General features: G+C 37.9%; 2 protein-coding genes across 2 annotated transcripts in view; one reads left to right on the forward strand and one right to left on the reverse strand.

Moving 5' to 3' along the window:
• Positions 1-10,885, forward strand: part of ptpn11b (protein tyrosine phosphatase non-receptor type 11b) — a 39,060-nt gene extending 28,175 nt beyond the window's left edge. Inside the window, 14 exon segments of the mRNA XM_007906950.2 lie at positions 1,001-1,117; positions 2,188-2,301; positions 2,542-2,638; positions 3,218-3,297; positions 3,676-3,819; positions 5,353-5,484; positions 5,892-6,046; positions 7,165-7,232; positions 7,757-7,873; positions 7,876-7,907; positions 9,152-9,249; positions 10,234-10,283; positions 10,286-10,337; positions 10,728-10,885. Coding sequence (XP_007905141.2) covers positions 1,001-1,117; positions 2,188-2,301; positions 2,542-2,638; positions 3,218-3,297; positions 3,676-3,819; positions 5,353-5,484; positions 5,892-6,046; positions 7,165-7,232; positions 7,757-7,873; positions 7,876-7,907; positions 9,152-9,249; positions 10,234-10,283; positions 10,286-10,337; positions 10,728-10,773 — 1,302 coding nt within the window. The 3' untranslated portion in view covers positions 10,774-10,885.
• A 6,657-nt stretch (positions 10,886-17,542) lies between these two features.
• Positions 17,543-22,608, reverse strand: LOC103187441 (RING finger protein 223). Its single transcript, XM_007906948.2, has 2 exons — positions 22,511-22,608; positions 17,543-20,098 (listed from the first exon to the last, which is right to left on the reverse strand). The coding sequence occupies exon 2, from the start codon at positions 20,089-20,091 to the stop codon at positions 19,429-19,431; it is 663 nt and encodes a 220-aa protein (XP_007905139.2). The 5' UTR covers positions 20,092-20,098; positions 22,511-22,608; the 3' UTR covers positions 17,543-19,428.
• Positions 22,609-24,177: the final 1,569 nt, after the last annotated feature.

Below are 24,177 nucleotides of genomic sequence, written 5' to 3' on the forward strand. Positions count from 1 at the left end.
CTCCCCCTAAAAGTCTCCGAAACCCGTACGCAACCTAGACGTCAGGTTCGACCCCCAATTATCCTCCTCCCCCACATCCGGTCCCTTACCAGCACCGCCTTTTTCCACCTCCGTTGCATTGTTCATATCCGCCAATACCTCTCCCCAAAAGCCGCTGAAACTCTGGTCCATGCCTTTGTCACCTCTCGGCTGGACTACTACAACGCCCTCTTTGCCGGTCTCCCATCCACTACCATTCATGAAATCCAAATCATTCAGAACTCTGCCGCTCGCATTCTCACCCGCCAGAAACTAGTTACAACAACGTACATGTACATAGCACCCTTCACGCAGGATAGCATCTCTGAGAGCTGTACAATAAATACCGTTCATGTGATTTGCTCCAATACTCGAAGGTACTGAAAGCCTGCCATGTCAGCAGGGATTGTTCCCATTCGATTCCTGTTCACCCAGGAAGTCAAAGCTCTAATGGGATGTGTGGTTCCAGCTGGAGAAGTAACAAAACACTTGCCAGATAGTGCTCTTAATGGCAAGCTCTGCAATTTTAACCAGAGTTAGAAATAATTTGTTTTCTATAGAGTTCTATACATTTACAGAACATTACACTCAAGAATCTGTTCCAAGGCATTGATAACAGTGAAAAAGGCTACTGAGGTTTACTGTTATGTTTCATGGCATCACCTCATCTTCTCATTGTGTTATTATCCGGGAACACGCACCAGACTATGCTGCATTTTTTTGATTACAGCACATTATGAAAATATTTTTGTTTTACAACACTTGGAGCTGTGGATTTTGCCAACAAGTACTGTGGTTTCTGGTCTGATTAGAGGACACAACTTTAGAGCTGTTTTGAAGCTATTAGGAGTTTTAAAGTTTTTATTTTATTTGCATTTTTTCCATTAGATACATCTCTTTGAAGTATAACAATTAATACTAAAAAGTGGTGCAATTGAAGCTATTGGTGTTTTCAAGGAGTAATAAGAGTTTTATTTTGTAGGATGCAAAGTATGATGTTGGTGGAGGTGAGAGGTTTGACACACTTACAGACCTTGTGGAGCACTACAAGAAAAACCCAATGGTAGAAGTCTCAGGAATTGTAGTGCACCTTAAACAGGTATAATATTTTACAGTTTCACTGCAACAACAACTTGCATTTACATAGTGCTCGTCACACAGGTAGCATCTTGGAGTGGCGTTACACTGAGTCGAGAAGGGAGGTGACCAAAGATACTGTTGAAGGGAAAGTCTTCAGGTGTGATTTGAAGATGGGAAAGAGGAGTTAAGATGGGGGTTTGAGTCAAGGAGTTCCAGAGATTCGGGGTACAGTGGCTGAAAGCACGGCCACCAATTGTGGACGATGGACATGCAGAAGACATGACTGAGGCTATTTGTAGTACAAATATAGAAGTAACGTTTGCCAATTAACACCTATGTCTTAATGGATGTGTGGTGAATTTTGAGACCATATGCTAGTTAAACAATCAACCGGTACCTGAATGTGTTGAGGTAGATCCTGAGATCCTTCTTAATTGTCATGTTTGAGAAGGTGACTGTCCTTTGACTTGCAGATTGTGGCATTAGATTTCTAGTTAGTGCGATACCAGCAGTTAGGAGAATCTAGGCTAAAATACTGTGTGGGAAATTAAACCTGCATTCAGTCAGTCTCTGACACACTATGCTACACAATGCAGGCCGTTCTTTAATGTCAACATACGTTTTGTTTGATGAACCTCTTTAATTTTCAAATAAACTGTCACACCACTATCCAGTGAAGCACTTTGAGATATCTCGACCAGATAAGGCGCTATATCAAACCAAAGATTATTTTATTTTGAATCGCCTTAATTTAGTTAACAGAAATGAGTCCTACAAAATGCTAAAGGAACATTCTTATTTACTGTGTACACACAGTACCGGGTTTCTCCAGACACAATCAAAATACCGAATACCACAAGTAGGTAACACTGTAAAGATACTGTACTTGAAAGAAAAATATTTGCACAACCACTGCACAAAACATACAACTATCTGAACAAAAAGAAAACATCAAATTTATTTTAATATTTTTGCACGTACTGGATACTTAATTGTCTTTAATTGTACTGTATGTATTTTTGATGATTATTTAATTGAATTAGCTGAAAAAGTGTATTTTAATGGAGATATTTTCAATCTGTTTACTAGCCATTTAATGCCACAAGGATAAATGCTGCAAACATAGAAAATCGTGTGAAGGAGCTAAATAAGACAGCAGACAACACCGAAAAGGCAAAGCAAGGCTTTTGGGAGGAATTTGAGGTAAACCAGATTTAATATGTAAATATTGTTGTATTTGTTATGCATGTCCAACCAACCTGCTGTGTTGTAAATTTATTTACATTTAATCAAGCAAAAACTAACTAAAGTTTTAGCGTGGTGTGTTTTTTTAATCAATTCATTTCACAAAAGGAAAATCCAAATAATCAAATTTAATTATTGAAGTTACTTTGAGCATCTAATGTGGAGCATATAAAAGTCATCTACTTTTTTTTCAAACAGCTGCTCCAGCAACAAGAATATAAACTGTTATACAGTAGAAAGGAGGGACAGAGAGCAGAAAACAAAAGCAAGAACAGATACAAGAATATTTTGCCTTGTGAGTGGGCTTTATTCCTGAGTTGTTGTATGCTAACTTGATCTTAACTTCAAATCCAGCTCTGAGAAAAGGGGCACGTTCACCAAACCTGTGACAGGAGCCAAGCTGCTGTAAATTTGATGCTGTATATCTGTTTTGTGGAATATACTAGGTTTCTTTGTTTTTGTGGTCTTTAATAATTCTGACATTTCAAATATAAGGACTGAGATGTTAAAGGTCAATTTAATGAAACATGAAATATTTATTGTATCAAATGAACCTGGATGTGCTTCAGGCCGTCCTACCTACCTACTATTCTCAGTGTGAACGGGATGTCTGCCCGACGTGAAAGGCGCTTTACAAATGTAATTTTGTTGTTGTTATAAAACGGACTGTAGAAATGGACTTCATGGTTCACAGCATTTGACCACTGATTAACAAATTCCTGACTTTTTAACTAAACCCCAAAACTTAAGTATCGAGTAACCCGCAAACCAGATATGTTTTATTTGCTATTTAGAAATAGATTCTTGTGTAAAATCATTGCTATGAGTAAAGAACTTTTAATCTAATGATGTTAATTGTTGCCTTCTATTACAGTTGACAATACTCGAGTCACGCTGAAGGAAATTGATGAGACAACATTAGGTTCAGATTATATCAATGCTAATTATATCACAGTAAGTATATATTTTTATCCAGACTGGTTTAATTCTGCAATTAAGATAGTTCTGTAATTTTCTACAAGGGGAGGTGATAGTCTTGTCATTCAACCAAAGGACTATTTACATATCACAAGAATGGAGTACAAGAAAAAACAAGGGTTATGCAAAGGGAATATGAAGTACAGAGTAAAAGACTTCATAGTATAAAAGTGATTCTGCTGGGAAACTAATAAATAAATTCAAACAATTAAAACGTATTGTTTTATAAGACAAAATGAGCTGTTTGCGTGAGAATTCTTTTGTGCCTGTTAATCCAACATGGATTACTAAAATGCAGCTTTTAAAACGCATTAGCCAAACTAAAGGGTTTCTTTAATTTCACTTAAATTGAAGAATGGAGAAAGTGGGGATGACTGCAAAGAATATATTGCCACCCAAGGCTGCCTCCAGAACACCATCAATGATTTTTGGAAAATGGTTTATCAGGAAAATACCCATGTTATTGTAATGACAACTAAAGAAGTGGAAAGAGGAAGGGTGAGTAAATCCTTTTGTGGACAAATTATTTTACTTGGCACAGTCACGAGTTTGTTAATACAGTACTCATTTTTTAAAAAACGAGATTGACTTGAATGACGTTTATTTCAAATTGTGTAAAATTAGATGTATAAATTGCACTCTCACACTGCTTTTCATATCATTAGAGTTATAGACCAGTATGAATATGACTTCTACAATAATGAAACCTATGTTGAAGGCTTAGTTGAGGAAGGGCAGGAAGAGGCTCACGTGGAGCATAATAAACACTGGCATAGAACCAGTTGGGCCGAATGGCCTGTTTCTGTGCTGTGTATTCTAATGTATGTTGCATATTATAAAGTGCAGCCTATTATAACCTGTGCATTGAGGTTCCACTGCTTTTGTTGAAGTTTAATATAAATCTCTGGAAAACCGAATTGCTACGATGGCAAAATTGTACCAGTGACAGGCAGCAATAATAATCTCCTGATAATGAACGTTCTGTTTACTGCCACTGTTATGTACATATGCCAAATTTCTTTGGTGCATTTTCCTCTCCTGTACCAAGTTTCATGAACTGATTACCCCCATCATTCACAAGAAAAATTTAGTGACATCAACTAAACAGATTTCACATGAAGAAATACCTCTCTAATGTTTGATTATTAGGTCTGCTTGCAGAGGATTTGAGAAGCATTTCTATAACCTACTCATTTTATAAATTTGTCTAATGCACAGAATTTCCTGCAATAAGTGCACATTTTCTGAAATTTTCCTATCTTAGGTTTAGGATAACTGTTTCAGATACAAGTGCATGAAAGCTGCGGGAACTTTGAAAAATTCTTGAATTCTGTCTTCATTTGGAAGCCTAACTTCCAGATTCAAACTGAATTTTCACAATTGCAAATGCAAAGATAATGATTTTGGACCTTAAACCGTGAGAAATTTCATGCCTCCGATATCTAAAGTGGAGTCCTGCAGCTCAGTGGTTAGAGCACTCGCCTTGCAAGTTAGACGCCTGGATTCAGTTCCAGGCAGGACGAAACCTTGGGCAAGTTTCCTTACTCCACACGCCTAATAATAATCCCTCCAAAACGAAACAATAATAAATTGGTCATTTTCAATCCACTACTGTTTGTGGGACATTGCTGTGCGCAGTTGGCTGCCGTGTTTTGCCCACAAGTATACAGTCAATTCACTTTGCAGCGTATTCTGTGAAGTGCTTTGAGACGTTGAGAAGATGTGAAAAGCTATATCAAATGCAAGAATTATTATTATTATTAAAGCGGCGTCTTGAAAAATCAGTTTTAAAGTTAACTGTGTGGCTTCAATACAAAATAGACATCCAGAGCTCTACTGAGAAAAAGTTCTGAAACTTCACACTCTTCAATACTGAGGTTAGCACAACTGTTTAAAGATGTTTATTTCTTATCTGATTATATTTTCTATAAAACAATTGTGCATCATGGAAAAGTTGTGTAATGAGGAACAATGATGTTTGCTTCATCATACTCTGATGTAATTTCCTACATGGCTTTTGGTTTAATCTAGAACAAATGTTTCCGCTATTGGCCAGATGAAGAAGCATCAAAAGACTACGGCGCAATATTAGTACGAAATTTGGAAGAACGTAGGGCACAGGATTACATTGTACGGGAACTGGAGGTTATACAAACTGATCGGGTAAGTGTACTCTTGAGTGGAAAGGTTAGTCCATGTTGTAAATCTGATCAAAATTTGACAATTGACATAAGCTATTATCCACCTATATAAACCATGTGTAACCACAGTTGTATTGTGCCATGTGTACAGAATGAATTACAGATATCCTTAATTATGTGATTAATGACAAAAAAAAGTTTTATTATTTATGTATTTAACAACCAATTATTTTCATTTCTGCACTGATTTCTTTTTAGCTTCTCTCAGTTGGCAGCACTAAAACAGAAAGGATCTGATTAGGTCTTCTGTTGATGAAACTCTGAAGCTACTTTTTAAAAATGTTTTAACAATTGCAAAAGTCCCTGTTGTCACATTTTACGACATTGAAAATGTGCTGAAAGGTGTTTAATGTTTTTTTNAAAACACAGAATGAACCATCTAGGCACATATGGCATTATCAGTATCTCAGCTGGCCAGACCACGGGGTACCCAATGAACCAGGAGGAGTGCTGAGTTTTCTGGACCAAGTAAACCGAACACAACAAAGCATTCCAGATACAGGCCCTATTATAGTGCACTGCAGGTATTTGGATGATTCACAAATCTGATGCGGATCACAATGCACCAGCTACCATATGCTACCCTCCCAATATACATACAGTAGAGTTTTCAAGGCTAACTGAAGAGTCCATAATTTTAAAACTGGAACATTTTTCCATACGCCAACTCACTACATTCTGAGTTAAAAATCAAATTTTCCTTAAATATGGTTTGAATAGATATATGTTATATAATTTGATATTTATTTTCACATTTGTTTTTACAAAGGAGTAAATGATAAAGTGTCATTTTTGGTAGTTTTATAGGTTACCAATTGTACTGCACCTAATCTATAGATCATCAATTGTTAACTACTAATATTAAATTGAGAAACCAAATTTTTAATGATTGTTCTTTAACTGAACTCCTTACTCAGTAAGGAAATAAAATTCTGTTAATTGCTTTAAAAGCTGATTACTTTATTTCAAATTTGTTTACATCTCATAATATCAAATATGTAGAGACGAGTGAAATATTATCAGGAAACTCTTCATACTGAGGTTTGACATTCCCTGACTGAAATAGATCTTTTGCTGCAACATAGCTATAGTTTAAGGTTTGTAAAAACACGCTATTCAGTAAAGTATATAGAAAGTTGTATTTTAAAACATAAGGGGGCTAGAAATGATACATGATGTGATAATTATGTGTGTGTCCAGACTGTGAGCAGATGGCAGTGCGCTCATAATATATTTTATGCTGGGTTGCTTTACTCACCATGCAGCTTGTGAGTAATCTCTGGTACTATTCACTGATTGTGGGCTCATTTCTACACTTGTCAGATGTCTAATGACCAACTAGTGACTATTCTCCTTGGGGAGAGTCAGGATGTCTCCTCTGGTTGAGTTGACTTCAAGGTGACAGTCATTGAAAATGGAAGATCAGAATCAAATCCATCTTCTGTGGCAGTCTTGGTAATCCAATACTAAGCAGGTCTGCGGTACTCCAAAGTACTGTTGATGGTGGACCAGTCAGCATGATTCTTTTATCAAATAAATGTCTATTAATCACATTTCCAATTAATATCTAGCTATTATTTAGATATTAGTATAGCAGTCTATAAATTAATAGACCTAGTAATGCATTTTTTTTCTTTTATAGTGCTGGAATTGGAAGAACAGGAACCATAATTGTTGTAGACATCCTAGTCAATGACATTAGCAGACAAGGTAACAAACAATTAAACCACTCAGGATTTTTGTTACTGGGTCAAAAATAAACTCAAAGTAGAATTTACTTCAGTTTTATTTTGCATATATACTGTGTACATTTGAGGTAAGAAAGTACAATTTTTCCATGTTGCCATGTATAGTGTTAGTGAATTCTACTTTTTTGGAGGTGGGATACAGGGCAAGAATGACTGAATAGAGTCAGACAAGAATACTCACTGTTTTATATAGAGAAGAGAAAGAGAATTGCCTTTTTCCTACTTCCTCCTCTTCAAGTACTTTTCTCTTTGCCACATTCCTCACCCAATGATGTTCCTCAAATAGATTTTTCTAAATAAATTTTACAACAAATTTTACCCCTGTAACCCGATTTGATGAGCGGTGTAGTATAAAGTTGCAAATATAGATAAGAAACCTTAATGCGATTGATTGCCTACCCTTTGACTCGTAAATTCAGTTTTAACTACTGGAGCATATTTTAATTGAAATGAATCATTGAATATTTGTTTTTTTTGCCCCAACAGGTTTGGACTGTGACATAGACGTCCCTAAAACCATTCAAATGGTTCGAAAGCAGAGGTCAGGAATGGTACAAACGGAAGCTCAGTATAAGTTCATATATATGGCTGTACAGCAGTATATTGAACTGTTCAAAAAAGACTAGTGGAAGAACAAGTGAGTGTTTTATTCGTTCGAAGCCTTGAGTGTATTCTGAAATCTATAACTGAAAATACAACATTCTGAGTTATTGGCGTTGTGACCAAGCTGAACAGAAGTACCTATTCTAAAGTATTGCAAATATTATCTCTAAAACCACATTTCTTTGAAGGCCACTTTTCTCCATTTAATAACTTTCATTAGTATATATCAATATATATGTGTGTAATATATAATGCATGTCACTTTCTGTAGTCATAAGGAAAAAGATGCACCATTGACTCTTCATGCATTTTCAAAGGCCATAGTAAAAAAACACAAGTTAAGTTTGCAATATTTTGAAAGAACATCTCAAAACATTTCGAAGTATGATCAGCTGAAAGTTCACTTGTAATAAACTTATTTATAATAATCTTTGCATTTATTATATTTACATTTATGTTTAAAGTGTGCATTAAATGCTTAATTGTTTTTCCCTCAAAATAGCAATTGGTGTATTATCTATTAGCAATTCAGAGTATAACTTTTCTAACGGCGATGATCTTAGCAATTAGAAATGTCAACAGCTGTAGCATTCTGATTTGTGCTGCACTCATTCGGCGCCAGTACTATATAATGCCCGTGACCTGCCCTTGGGCAAGAACCTGATTCCAGTGTGCTTTGAAGCTTAACTAGGATACATGAATAAATATGTTTCATAAATTCTCCAATTTTTATTTCTGCCTCATGGAACCCATTCAGCAGCAATTGTGAGAAGCATCAAATGCAATACTTTGTGCTGGATTCAGATGAACTGTTTACTATTTCACATTTAAAATGCAGAACAATACATAAAAGTGTAATCGTGAAGTTCTTAGAAAAATATTGATTTTAAAAATAACGCAACAATCTCTGTGCCACTAAGCAGCTGATATAGAGAAAGGTAATAACGGTGGTTCATGCCACCAGCTTCCAGGCTTGGCTGAACCTTTGGAAGAAGTATTAAATTGATTCCCTTCAGAATAAGGAGGATTGCACTATCATTCATGTTTCACCCGCCCCACTTTTCTACCTCATAGAAATCAGTCACAGACTTATATTGGCAAAGAGCTTGGAGGATGGTGTTTGTCGTTCATGTCCTTCATGGGCATAGAAAAGTATATAATACCAGGAGAACAAGGAGAGAGGAGAAAATCCCTGATAGATAACATTGATTTTTAAAAATGTTTATGCAATGACATGTTTTGAGGATCTAATTATTGGTACCTAATTGGGTCTTACAGAAAAACAAAACTGAGAGAGAATATTCAAATATCCGTTACCTACCTATAGAGAAGTCTAAATCCAAAGCACACACCGCCACATCTCGGACATCCTCAATGTAAGTAATTCTATAAAGTATTATGGGTATTTTATTATTAATAATACATTAATCCTTGCTTTGATACAGTGTCTTTGTGTTTGAAAGTACTTCACAGAATACACTGGAAAATAGTTTGTATATTTTGTGGGCAAAACATGATTAATGTGATATTCAGGACCAAAATGCAGTGTATGATGGCAGTCCTGCCGGCCCCAAACAATATGCCACACCACTTCAGATTAGAGAATCCTACAAATTAGCTATGATGTATTGACAATTCCCATAGGATTCCCTATTACCTACTCTGAAGTGTTATCAGTGAATGAATGCCATTGGAAACTGCTGCTTTTTGAACCAACTGGCTCTGTGCAGACTGCATTATATTTATTGTATCCAATTGTGGCCACTGGATGGCACGGTCTGAATTCTAATGAACTATTTTACAGTATTATGTACAATTCTCACCCCAAAGTATAAAATGGATTACAGTATAACAGTGCCTGTTTAATCTTCCAGTTATTTTCATTGTTCCATTTAAAACATGTAAGAAAGCAATAGGCAGTATTAGCAATTGACTAATGATAAATCCAACTGACTTAGGCGAAGAATGTCCACAATGTGCTTTCATGACAATGTCAGAAGAATATTCCTTACTGAAACCTTTGTTTTATGTTCTTGCTGGATAAATTTGCTAATTTAGTTCTAATTGTTTTTGTGGATCTCACATCTAATGAACGCAATGATTTTGCCGGTTAACAACATAAAGCAAATGCCAGAGTAAGATCATACCAAAGATTTGTGAGAACCTGCACTCATTTAAATTGAAACTTTTATAATTGCCAGAACATTAGCCTATCAACTTACCAACAATCAGGGCTGAATTAAAACTCCCGATTCCAAAGATGACAGCATAAAATGGTAATGCAGGCAAAAACCATTGGTAGAACTATATGTAGAAAAAAGATAAGAATGATCATATTTATTTTTCCTCCTGTTCTGAAGGTTGAAAGAAGACGCCTGTCTTTATGAGAATTTAAACATCAAAAATCCCAAATCGTCAGGAAGCAGCAACACAAAGAGATGAAGGCACCAAGTGTAGAACAATTGTGAGTAAGAGAAATGCACCAAATGTAAAATCAACAATCTTTGATATTGTTATAAATCACATTTTGGAGTTTGGAAAACATTAGAATATGTAATTATATTAGAATTTTAGGCAATAATTATTGCCTGGTTTCTTCCCCCCCCACCCACCCAGCATTCAATATATTTTGAAACATTATACTTTTTAATCTCTTTGTGTGCAGATCAGGATTTACTGTGTATTGATAAAGTATTTGCAGCCATATGATAACCACCATATGATTTAAAATCTCCCTTAATCTAGTTTTTCTTAATTTAGTTAATCTAGTTTCTCAAATTCTAACTGTTCCTTTTTTTAAAGATCAATGTGAACATGAAGACTGACATTTTAATATCTGTCTTGTTCTCCACAGGAATTTATTTCTGTTTACATACAGCTCCTGCCTGCATCTACAATGAGAATTGTTCTATTCCAATTTACCCTTGGATCCCAGTGAAGCATAATTCTACAAATCAGATGCCTAAAGAAAATGCCTTATAAAGACTCTAATTTATTAATAAGAAAAATATAGAATAATGAGTTATTTGTCATCTTATATTTATGTACATATTTAAGTGCCTCTCACTGGAGCTGATAATCAAGTATTTTAATTTTCTTTCAAGAGATTTAATTGAAATATGATCATTCAGGCTTGATACAGCCATGGGATTGAAAAGGGAGGAAAGAAATATTTGACTTGGAATACTGTAAATCGTTTTATAATAATAATCCTTGCATTTGATATAGCGCCTTATCATGTTTTTGAGACATCTCAAAGCGCTTCACAGAATATAGTGTAAAGTGAATTGACTGTATATTTTGTGGGCGAAATGCGGCTGCCAATTGCACACAGCAGCGTCCCCACAAACAGCCGTGGATTGAAGTGACCAATTTATTTGTTTTTCTGTTGAAGAAATTATTACCCCCGGAAAAGCGATCCGCCAATCAACGAACAACCGGGTTCCTACTTACTGCTAGGCAAACAGATGAGTGTGGATATTGTAATACAAATGTAACTTAAAATGAACAAAAATTGCTATTACATTTTACGAATATTGTTTTGCGTGCAGTCAACAGCTATAGATTGTGCTACTTGACCGAGAGTTCTGTAAACTCAGTAACAGCACCACCGCCGGGTCTTCTGTGCCATTGCAGCCATAATTTACAGTAATTCAAAACTATTAGGATTGTAAATGATTCACAATCATTTTGTTTTACTTTTTTTATTCAAAAGTTGCAATTTGCTTGGGATTACAGTATACAGGTTTTTTATTATTTGTCAACTGGCAAAAGTCATGTTTATTGAGGAACGTTTAATAGAACCACACTTCTTATATAGGGAGTGTTATAAGATGCACCTACTGTAACCAAAGATATGAAGATTTATGCTTTTTTAAAGTTTAAGAAAGATCTGTTATTCATGATGTTAACAATGGGGTAAAATTAGCAGACAATTTACTCTTTAACACATTGAATGGGCTTCAAAGGGCATATCGTTGTATGCACACCTCCCCTGATGGCATTCTCAATGACAAAAATCCCAGAAGCTGTCTCATTGAACTTCTATTGCCAGTTAGCAGAAATACCACTTTGGGAGAAGTTCAATGGCCAGCATCTCCGACTCTGCCATGAAGGATGGTGTTTGGGGAGGGGATTCTGGGTCCATTCAATGCCTAAATAGTAAATGGGCAGCTAAATTAGTCCCAATTGATTACTGCACTCAAAGTTGTTTTTTTAAAAAAAAACTTTATTTATGTAGAGGGGAATAGAATAGCCTTGTCTTGGAGGATCAGATATAAATGATGTGAAAACAAACAGTTTTGGTATATTTTTAGTATTAACTATAAAGTGACTGTTGCCTCAGGAAGTAGACGAGATGTTCTCCACCAGTTTTAGGTATAGCTCACAGCTTATATGACTTTTTTTAAATAACATTTATTAATTAGGAAATTCTGTCTGTGGTATAAAGGATACTGGTATAAAGGGTTGTCATGGTGGGAAATGTGAAGAATATTTTATCAGTGAACTGATCTATTAGCCTGTGACGAATCATGTTACTGGTGAGTTTAGAATCAACCCTTGGTAACAATAGTCATTGTATATAACCCAATACAATATTCTGTTTTACTACATCTTTACTACTAGTTTGTTTTAAATGTTTTTTGTGTGTTTATTGTTGAGTTATGAAAGCAGTTATAAGAGCAGAGGATTGTTTCCTTATTCCCCATTATATCAATTATCTCACTTCTGTCTGGATGCTATTTTTTTTCAAACCTATCAACAGGATGTCAGCAAAAAATAATTAGCAAAAATAAAACCCCAGTAGTGTTATTCCAATTTTAAATTTGTTGCTTGCTGACTCTTAATTTGAAAGTTATATCAATGAAGTAAAGGATTACAGGATTGTGATATAACAACAAGATTACATTTGTATAGCGCCTTTCACGTCGGGAGGACGTCCCAAGGCTGGAGCTGTCTCATTTGAACAATCTAATTAACTGATTTAAATTTGTAGCTCTGCCTCCATAGTGTTCAATATATTTTTCTATTTAAATATCACTTTGTTTCAGTCCACTTCCACTCCATCTAGATATCCCAGGACTTTAAGGAAGACAATGCCCATGCTTTGTTAAACATAGTGAATACCAAGGAAATGAGCTTTGGTGGGAAGATGGCCTTTTGTTGGAGAAGCTACATTAAAATGGGAATCAATATTGAGTAGGGTCCTCAGGGATCCATACTGATATTATCTGTAGTATATATAAATTAGCTGGATTTGCAGACTCAGTGCAAAATAATTCCATTTGCGGTTGATGCTAAGATTATGGTACAGGAAAGAGATTCCTAAGAATCAGAAGAGGCTAGCCAAGATATTATAAAGTCACAGAGTTTATAGACTGTTCACTATAGCAAATTAAGTTTAATACAGATACATTCAAGGTACTGCATTTTGGAACTAAAAATAAGCAACACATGATTCTATGAGTGTCTTTAAATAATCCCACTTCTAATAGGTAACGCACAAGACTTGGAGTGGGATTATCATTTGTATAAATTTAAAATTAAAAGCATGAGTGTGGTTGTTTTCATGTTAGGTGCATTTACTGCCTCACTTTGAATTTCGCAGCACCTTTCACCCAAAAGGTGCCGAAGCTACGTTAGTAGAGAGCACTAAAAAGCATAGATGTTGATGTAAATAAAATACATCTAACAAGAATCCAGTAAATAATTGCTCTCCGGCATTATTTAAAGTACTGTACTTTAATGGTATGAGTGGAAGATATATGCTTCCTTGCTTTGCACCAAAGCACTTCACCAGACACAAATCTGAAGGAGGCATTTTATTCTATTCTCCAAATTCTATTGCTTTCCAATCCAAGCCGTCTATTGAATGTTTTATTATAGTTGTACAAATTTTGACAATGTCGCTGCTCACTGTTATGTTTTTGCTATATCGCCCTTGAATAGAAAAAACATTGCAAATTCAAAGCATTAGTGATATCATTACTGATTCCAATTTGAAAAATAATTTTCGAAAACAATTTAGCAGCAATGGCTCAGGAAATCCGATGAGCCATCACAGTGGCTGATAAATTATGACAGTTTATTAGAATATATGAACAGGATTTGGTTCATCAAAATTTACAAATTGAAATGCAATTTTAAAATTAATCTTATCTTTCATTTTATGTTTTTATATGGTTCAGGGTCCAATTGAGTTCAGAATGAATCTTTACCTTGTTTTTACTCTATACAATTGTCGGGCTGAATTGGCAATTTTTGTAAAAAAAAAAATTGCAGATAGCAAATTCTAGTGGTACCTGTATGTATCTCTCTGGAACTCTGTTAGACATGAATCTCATTCTTGACGACTGGGTTGCAGCGAAAGAAAGCTTCCAGCACTCAGCAACAGATGGACATCTGAGCAGTTGCACTATTTACAAACTGCTGCCTTGAGCGTACCTAAAGATGAGGATTGACAAAGCAATTCTGCTGTGCGACATGTACCTTCCAATACTTTGACAATTAATTAATCATTCTCCAAGCTTAAACATCACTGGGCATTGAGAGATCTGAGAGAATCAGACAGCTGTGGTTGTAAAATCTTTAAATAAAATAAGAGCCAAAGCAACACTTCCTCTACGTAACCTTCACAATCGTGTGATAACAGTGTGAAGCTACTGATCTGAGGTCGACGCTGAAATTAAAAATGTCTATTCGATTGGAGGAACCTGCTTTCTGGAAGGAGTAATTTTCTCAAAGCTTCAGTTCGATCCTGAGCCTTTGGGGCTAGAGTTACAGGCCACCCTATAACTCAAACGCATGACCTTTGGAGTGGGCAGGTGTGCTTTTATTACCTGTGGTACCAGCTTGCCTCACATTGAAGTTATTGAAATATGCAATATGGAGGAATTCTATGATAGATTTGGCTCCTATATGATTCTCTGTCAGCTAGCATGACACGTGTGGATCCACAGAGAGGTATTTTTGTCCCATACGACTGTGCTGAAAACTAATCAAATTATAGACAGAACCCTTGTGGGGGCTCGATTGCAGAAATGCACACTGAATCAGTGCACCTTTGCCATATTTATCCACTGAAAGATTTCCCTTTACAAAATGGTTGTCATTAAAGTTAGAGACATTAATTAATCTTTACTGAACTGTGGAGAAACAGACAGGTGACAAGCTCGCTGAGCTCTTGATATAGTACAATAATACATTTGTCTACTTGAATTGTTAAATTGTGCATAATGTTTCTGTTTGCATATATATAAAACATATATATTATTTGTAATGTTATTGACTTAACCACTGCACTTTTTCAATCAGAAGCCAATAGTTGGGACAACACACAATCTTCTCAATGTTGTTTAACTGCACTGTTAGGCTCTATGTATTGTCAGTTTGTAAAATGGCAGGCATTGCCGGCATCTGAAAGGAACAATACAACTTTTCAGGTGAACTTTCTGACCTTTGCAACATCGGGATAGGTTTTGTGGTATTCCTTAATTTAAAAAGCCTGTGATACCAACTCGCAGGAATGTTGCGTTCAAATTCACTTTATTTTCAGAGTAGGCTGCTTTGAACTGAAGTGATGTGGGTGACATACTCCCAGTCAAATTCGTTATGGAAGAAATCTTTTTAAGAAATGATGTCAAATTTACCCCATTACCTAGTTTCTGATGAGAAACTTTCATAGAACAAAACCTGCAGAGAACTGTGGAAATGCGAGCAAAGTACCATCAGGTATGGGCCAAATAAAGCAGACGTTAAACTTCATCAATGTTATTTCTGCTTTGATAAGCTTTCTGTTCATAGCAAAACATTAAAAAAAAATCACATCCCTTTGGCCCTGGAGTACAGAGGCCTTGATGTGCCGATGCACAGGATCTTAATCAGGTCACCCAATCATAGAAAGGATTATAAGTGGAATTGAACAAAGTAATGTAGATTCATGAGGATGCTACCAGGGAAAACCGGTTTCGGTTTTGAAGGGAGGCTTGATAAGTTGCTCGTGCAACTTCCCAAGGAAGGATTATAGAAATTAGGATGATTTTTGTTAGTGCTAAGATAAGTGATGGAGATACGAAGGATTATGATATCCTGAAGAAGATTTAAGAAAGTGCTGTGAAGCCAAAAAGCTCTTAAAGGGAAATGAAAATGAAATAGTTGGGACAGCAGCAATGAGAAGGGAGTGGGGGGAAAAAAGTATTTCTGAACTTGGCTACAAAATTGCATGTAATCTGCAAAAAAAACAGTTGCAAAATACAGTATATCCTGTGAAGCACTTTGAGATATCCTCCCAACCGTGAAAGGCACTTTAACAAATGTAAGAAATATTATTAGATGCCTTTGTCACTGCCCTAATAATAAATTCATGTTTTACTTTTTTTTAAAAAGGGGAGTGGTGGGGGGAAGAGAGATGGAGAGTAAGACGTTTCATTTGATTTTCATTCCCACTTAATCATTGAAGCTCAGACCTTGACAACAAATGCAAGTAAAAAATACTGCAATATTATGAAGACTTCATTTTTACAATAAAGTATTTTTGCTCGTTGTATTCTGATAGTGAGCACGAAGCTAGCCGTGCGCCTTGTAATGAAATGTGGAAGTTATTGTCCTTTTCTGTTAGCTCTCAAAACTGAACAGTATGGATAAAACCACTGGTGGTTGTTCTGTGAGGAGATGAATGCCCTCAAAACTAAATTTGTACTTGAATTTTTAAGAAGCAGTAGACTACAACTGTGCAATTGTCATGAACGAAACAGATATTTTTTAAATAAATGTTTCAGGTTTCTCACCAGATTTCTAACTTATTTTATCTTAGTAAATTTACAGCACAAAATAAAATAGCACTGTGTTCCCCATTGAGGCAGACTAACAGGACAAATCTAGCCTGTTCTTACCCCTCCCCAATACTGTGGTGCACTTATATACACCTTCTAGGATTATATATAATGCTGCATTAAAACACTTTGAATTTTATCTTAACACGGAACCAAGTTACTATTTTTTCCATTGTAAATGGGTTTCAAAGCTGTATTTTCTCACATTTGTTTCCTCCTATTTATTACTTCCTCATTACTGAGTGCAGACAGTTGATAGCCAGAGTTTGTGTTAAACGGTAAGCTTAGTGGTTAGGGCACTCCCCTCGCAATTATACATTTGAAGGGATTAGTACTGCACCACTTAAGATTATTGTATTATTTAGTATAGCCGTAGTCATGCAATGCATTATCGTAAGATGGCACCTGAAATTTTTCAACCAATACAGGCACTTCATTATTAAAATGAGTTTATACAGCGAAATAGTTAACACACTTTGTCATCCTGCAAACGTAACGCACACAACAGAAAAGTAGGCAAAAAGTATATGTATAAAAAAAGTTTATTATAAAAGTAACATTTGCATTTCATATTTGTATTTCAACATTGAGGAATAATTAAACCCACTCTCCCCTCAATTCTTGCAATGTAATTAATGGGAATTCTGCACGACCGGCAAAAGGCAATGCAAATACAAAGGTGTTTGCATCCATTAAAAAAAANTTCACATTTTAGTAGCTCCATTCTCATCCATGTAATAGACTGTTGTCAGTAGCTGACACTCATTGAAAAATTACCTCATTCACTTACTCCTATGGCATCCAATGACTATGTGCAGCACTTTCCATCTCATTAAACTGCTTTGCATAATACATTGAAGCACCACAATTTGCTGATACTGAACAAACGTTACTGGGCCATTTGTTTGACCTTTATATCTGTATTTTGAGGCACAAATACCCTTTTCGATCTTAAAAACACCATCTTAGCAATCAAACTGAACATTAATTGCTAGTTTCCCTTTTAAAAAAACCATGTAATTGGTGCCCGAGATTAAATAAAACATTTAACCAATTGACTCTTACAATCATCTCTTCAAAGGCCTTCACCACTTGATAAATTGTGTTTAGTTTCATGCCAAGTTCAATGGGAAGTTAAAACCTCATTCATATTAAAAATAGGCTGAGTCAGTCCGGACACGATCAAATTGTGCCAATGAAGTAGATGTGGGCATTTAAAAGGTAAATTCCTGAGCGTATAACTAATCCAAAATATCCTGGGGGGGGGGGTTACAGATGCAAAAGATCCATCAAGTCAACAACCTCTGTGGTTGTCAGTAACCAAACAGACTGTGGGTGGAATGAGCCAAGTGGCTCACTCGGAGGGCGAGAGAGGCTGACCAGTCACCGCGATCTTCTCGCTCAGCTCCTGATAACTTAGCAAAAAAGCCAAAGACCTAACCGAATGGCCCTAAGTGGTGGAAAAGCAGCAGGAATCTTCGTAGCGCTTCGGCAAATGCATAGGTTCAGCAGTTAGGGCGGCGCAAATATCAGCACAACCACTCCCTCCATAACCAGTAAATGCTGTTATGTTTCTGGAAGGGAAGCACAAAAGTATTGCCAGAATGAAGTGAGCAGGACGCATCTTTCTCAGGAGAGCGCGAGTGAGAGCACACCGAACGAAAAGCAGCCACGCATATGCCAATCGCACAGGAGAGCGGTACAGTGGAAGACATCCACGTGTCAGGTACCCACCCGGCTGATCACAAGGTAAACAGCAACCAATTCACAAAAAAAAATCACAGGTAAACATCACCGTGTGCCTCTTGCAGTTCAGGAAGGATTCATATTTTTAAGCACTGGATTGTCAAAGTAATTGTGGCAGCATCAAGATTTTAAGAAGAAAGAGCTCCCATTTAGTAAACAAGTGTGTGTATAAAGACGCAGTGAGATAAAGATACAAACAATGGCTGCAGTGGAATTGCCAGCAATGTTTACATTAAAAATTCCTCTCCCATTTTCCAGAAATATATCATTTGTTTAAAAAAAAGTGCAAATCTGTCATCAAAAAACGTGTAATTACATCATTAAAGGTCCCCCTGAGAACAATCTTTGGACGGAACAGGAAAACATTCAGAACTTCCAGGTGTAGCCCACGGTTGCTATAAGGTAGTATAAAGACAAGTGATCAGTGAATTGAACCCCAAAAACAGTTCCAACTTGTATAAAGAGTGGCACCCGACTAGAAGTGGCTAATTTCTATTAAGCACTAAGCACGAGTTTTGTCAAACAAGTTACAGCGAAAAACAGCCATTATATCAATTCACTCATCAGGGTGTGGACACTGACATCTACCCAAAACAAAAACAATGCAGTGCAGAAAGCCAGCTGGCGCGCTTCAAAATGCCAACTGGTTTTCTGAATGCAGACACAGAGAATGTAGAAGGGTTGACTGGCAATCGCGTCACACTGGTTGGGATTTTAATGCCCCCCCACACCACCTGCTGTATTACGACAGGACTCTACTTATTGAATAAGTTCTGTTGATGTTGTCAAATGTGCTCTTTGAGATGAGATTGCATCGATCTTCACTCCACTTGAAATAGGGAATTCAAGTCGAGTCAAAAGCATTTCTCTTGTCACAAAGAGACTCGGGAATGTGGTTATACATTCTCAGGTTTGCACTTCAGGCTCAATATAGACCGTAGTTCTAGTGTCTTTGCAGTCTGTTTAATGTATGTTATACTATACTCTAATGGTCTTCATAAAAGTAGTGGTCGTCACTGGGGTAGGTGGTTGGCCATCTGGCCCTTTGGCACACCTGAGGTTTCCGCTCATAATCATACACTGTAGAGGCCAGAGCACAACAGCACAGAGAATCACCACCACCATGAGGAACAGGACCACTTTCTTCCAGTCTCCAAACATATCAGAGCAGCCGAAACTGCCTGGCCTCGCCGGAACAGAGGCGTCCGGTTTTGCTTCACCAATGTCAATACAGACACACAGGTCGGATTTGCCGTCATCAGAATCCGCCGACCTCTTGCAGCACAATTTTCTGCCCTCTACCCACATAGACTCTTCCAATCGCAGCTGTGGTGGGAGTTTGGCCAGCAAGTCCTGGCTAGTATTTAAGGCGGGGGTCCCTTGTTCGGGAATGACCGTTGGCTGCCTGCACAGCGGACAGATGATATTGGCCGGCTGTTTGTTGGGCATGACGGCCACCAACCTGGCCAGACATTCCAAGCAGAAAGCATGCGTACACGCCAGCAGTTTGGGGGTCTTGAAGGTATTATCGTAGCTATTGAAGCAGATGGTGCACTCCAGTCCAGGCAGGGACTTTCTGTCAAGGTTTTCTGCCGCTAGGGAGACATCAGTGTGCCACACCTCAGGGGGAGACACAGACATGGTACACCTGAACACAGGAGAGAGAGAGAGAGAAAAAAAAGTATAATAAATCTGTGCCTAAGAAACATCTAAAGCCCTTACCACACCCTGTAATCTACCTGCTCGTTATACACTGACACAAAGATATCACGACTGATAAGCATCACACAATTGAAAGGTTTAATATGACTATGGTGCCAAAGTTCACACTGAAACAGACTGCAGCATCCAGTCAAGATTTGACCGTAACCTGGTAAGACTGCAGCAGGGGAGGAGGTGCTGGGACAAGGCTTTTACATCCACAAAAGACATGGTTGCGTGGGGGGGAGAAACACAAATATAAGTGGTTTAAGATTCTACATCAACTCCTTGTACTGCACAGGAACCACACACAGCAAATAAGATAAAGGAACAGAATACAGGACAGCAGTGACGAGAGAGAGAGAGAGCGAAAGAGAAAAGAGTAGGCTGATATACCTCCCAGTTTCAATAACCTCAGGGTTGAATAAATAGGTTATTCCAGTGGGTGAGTGTTGGTTTTTCAATAAAAATTCCAATACCCTTACTAATGCGACACGAGATAAAAGTAACTGGGAAGAACTGCAACCCACTATGAATCGTCCCGGCACTGTACAACAAGTATTTTTGTTTTCCTCCTTCCCGACAGCAGCCGGCAGGTTACTATTAGGTTAGAATTACACGGCTCTGGTAATTATTTTTGTTATGAAAGAAGCGCAGCGGTGGAAAGGTTAAAGTAGAATCAGATCATATGTCACCTCGGTAGATCCTCCACGTTTACAGGATCATGCCTAGAGGACAATTCTGAGCAGGATTTGTATTTAATAATCCTTGCATTCGATCCAGCACCTTATCACATTGTTGAGACATTTGGGTGGGGGGTGTGGGGGGGGGGGAATTGTTGACCAGGACACTGGGAGAAACTCCCTTCGCTTTGAATCCCAGCCCATAGGGACTGATCCTGAAGTCCGGCACGTTGGAGCACACGTCATGGCAGGAATCGTTATTGTCACCATGAATTGTAAGACACAGATTCTTTTGAGGATTTGAATTAGGAAATTAGAGGGTTAATCTGCACTTTTAGTGCATTTATTATTAATGACCAAGTTTGGCTCTGTTTGCAGTACTTAAAGGACATGCCCTGGTGGATATACAACTAACAATTTGGGGGGAAAACAAATAAACTTACAACAAAAAACATTACAATGTTAATATAATAATCCTTGCCTTTCATATAGCGTCTTATCATCTTTGTGAAGACATCTCAAAGCGCTTCACAGAATATACCGTAAAGTGGATTGAAATTTTTTGTAACAAAAAATAATTATTATTTAAGCAACGATAGCATTCAATTAGCCTGTCACCACTAATGGTCAAGATGTCCCAAAAGGCTTTACAGGTTTCACTGGAAAGTGCTACGGCCATGGGTATTTTTTACACAGTCGAAACCACTTTACACTCCATCTTGTGAAGCGCTTTGAGATATCTCAATGACACGATAAAGCGCTATATCAAATGCAAGGATCATCATCATTATATTTTAAAAGCACTCCCCTTTACACTTTCTACAAACTTAAAACAAATTAAACTTTGAGTAGTAAATTCTCCCCCACCCCCCCCCCCCCCAAAAAAAGTTTATCCCACGTCTACTAATCCACTGTTATTTGAGAAACAATTTAAACGTGAGCTCTGCTTCCACTTACAATCAGCTCAGACGTCTAAATATAGTCCCTTCAAAGGTGAATTTGCATCACTGCAACTTTAGTCTGACAAATAAATTATTAAAAAACTGACTGGCTATTATTTACTCCCAATGAGATCACTAAAAGTTATAGTCTTTGGTTTCAAAGGTTCAAACTCCTGAAAAGGTTACAGGAAACTCTAGAATACGTGTTCAGCCACACACACAAAAAAAACACACAAACAAAAGGAATCGGTGACTGGATCAATGATGTAAGCACCTTCTTAAATGTCTGTCAACCAAGTAAAGAACAGAGAGAGAAAAAACCACACCAAATAATCTGGGATTTACTGCGCTCAGGGATCAAATCTGGGGATTGAAAATGAACAAGACACGTAAAGGGGGAATGAGGGGGAAATTGCTATTATTCTCAGCAATCTTGCCATCAAAGGTACAAACAGCCTCAGCCCTCGCCTCCTGGCGGCATCTCATCTCCAGATTCTCAATGAATTAAGTAGCTCGTGTTTAGCTTGACTTGGGTCAACTTTTAACCCAAGTGACGAAATATATTGATGTGACCGAATCTGGCCCTTTCAAAGCTGCGACTTGAATCCCAGTGCAGTCGCCTCATCACATTAAACTCATCATTTTACACTGAACAGAAATCTCACTGAAACCGAATCTCAGTGATCCTGCAATTGCAATAAAACCCCAATAAAAAGCCCCTCTTAATAATCATACCTAGTCTTTTCTTCTCTTCTCGCTGCTGCTGCTGAACCCAACGCTTTGCCAACCTATTGCTTTCCTCTGTCCTTTATCTCTGCACAATGTGTTGTCATTCTCTCAGGGGATGATTGCCTTTTATGAGCACTTTACACTTCCTTATCCAAGCTAATCCCAGAGTCTGGCTGCTAACTGGTTCGTGGCGGTTAATGGGTGGGTTCCAGGCACGATTCACTCTCTGGGCTCCTCCCCAGTTTCTCCACATTCCCTGATTCATTCCAACAGTCCTGGCTTGTTGTAAAGTTCAAGTAAGTTTGACCTGAACATCCCAGCCATAACCTGCTCTCTGGATTTTCCCTCCGCAACATCACGACAATCTATACCCAGTGCGGATTTTGCTGTGAAAAGATATTTGCTGTTCCACTAGCGAACAACCACTTGTGACATTGGCGATTGCGACACTTGCATTTAATGCTATACAGATTCCAGGCGAGAAATTCCACTTAACAATAATAATCCTTGCATTTTGACACAGTGCCTTATCGCGTCCTCGAGAAAGCGTTTCGAGGAATATGCTGCAAACGTTGAATCGACTGTATTTTGTGGGTGAAACGGGGCAGCCAATTGCACAGAGCCAGAAAAAAAACGTTGTTCCAGAATTACTCCCCAGAGCGCCCAGAATTAGGCAAGAACTTAATTTTTTGTGTGTGGTCGGCCGGGTGTCTGACACATGCGCAAACCCATCACCGGGCTTAAAGAGTACCCAAACCAAACTGAGAATTTGCATCCCATCCCATCCCCACGTACACAGGGGTAGATTGTTGGAACGGAATTTGTGCAGGCGTAAATTAAACCGGAGTAGATCTGATGTGGAATCGCTCGCCAAACCCCCCGACTTGCTGTGATCTCGACTCCGTGTATTTGTCTTGCTTGATGCATCGTTTCCTGGAAATATTACATTCAGGTTCGCTGTCAGTGCGAAGGCTGTATTTTTCCTTCAGAAATGGCGGCCAGGTCCATTTTCAGATCTCCGTTTGTGCGAAACCCTCCCTCTCCCCCCGCCCTGAATGAAGACCCCCCCCCCCCAGCTATTAAAAGATAAAAGACCTGTTGAGAGATTTCAAAATTGTGATCTGATCTGTGAGTGAGTGTGGGGTTCAGCAGGAAAAATCCTCACCTTTGAGGGACGTTGGATACTTGGCAAACCGTCAAAAGAGATTAGAGTCACACTGACATGTTTCACTGACTTATTCTGGCCGGGGCGGGGGGGGGGGGGGGTTGGTATTGAAGCAACTAACATTCTGCACAGACCACAATGACTTGACAACAGCGGGCACATAATAATAATAATAATGCTTCCTTATTCCACACACCTCTGTTTACCTAGCAGTAAGTCGGAACCTGGTTGTTGGTCGATTGGCGGATAATCCGGTCAAAAAGACCCAATAATAATTCGGTCACTCAATCCACGACTGTTTGTGGGACACTGTTGTATGCAATTGGTTACCCCCCAAACACACTGGCGCACTAACAGTCGTGGCATTTGAGATAGAACAGAAAATACTCGAACTACACGGCGGTTTGATTCACAACAAGAACAAAGAACCACCGGTTAATGTTTCAGGCGAGACCCTTCAGGGGAAGTGGAATGCTTGAGGCTGGTGGGACAGGATGGACGAAAGGTG

Source organism: Callorhinchus milii, unplaced genomic scaffold (genome assembly GCF_018977255.1).
Source record: "Callorhinchus milii isolate IMCB2004 unplaced genomic scaffold, IMCB_Cmil_1.0 Scaffold24, whole genome shotgun sequence".
Classification (NCBI taxonomy): domain Eukaryota; kingdom Metazoa; phylum Chordata; class Chondrichthyes; order Chimaeriformes; family Callorhinchidae; genus Callorhinchus; species Callorhinchus milii.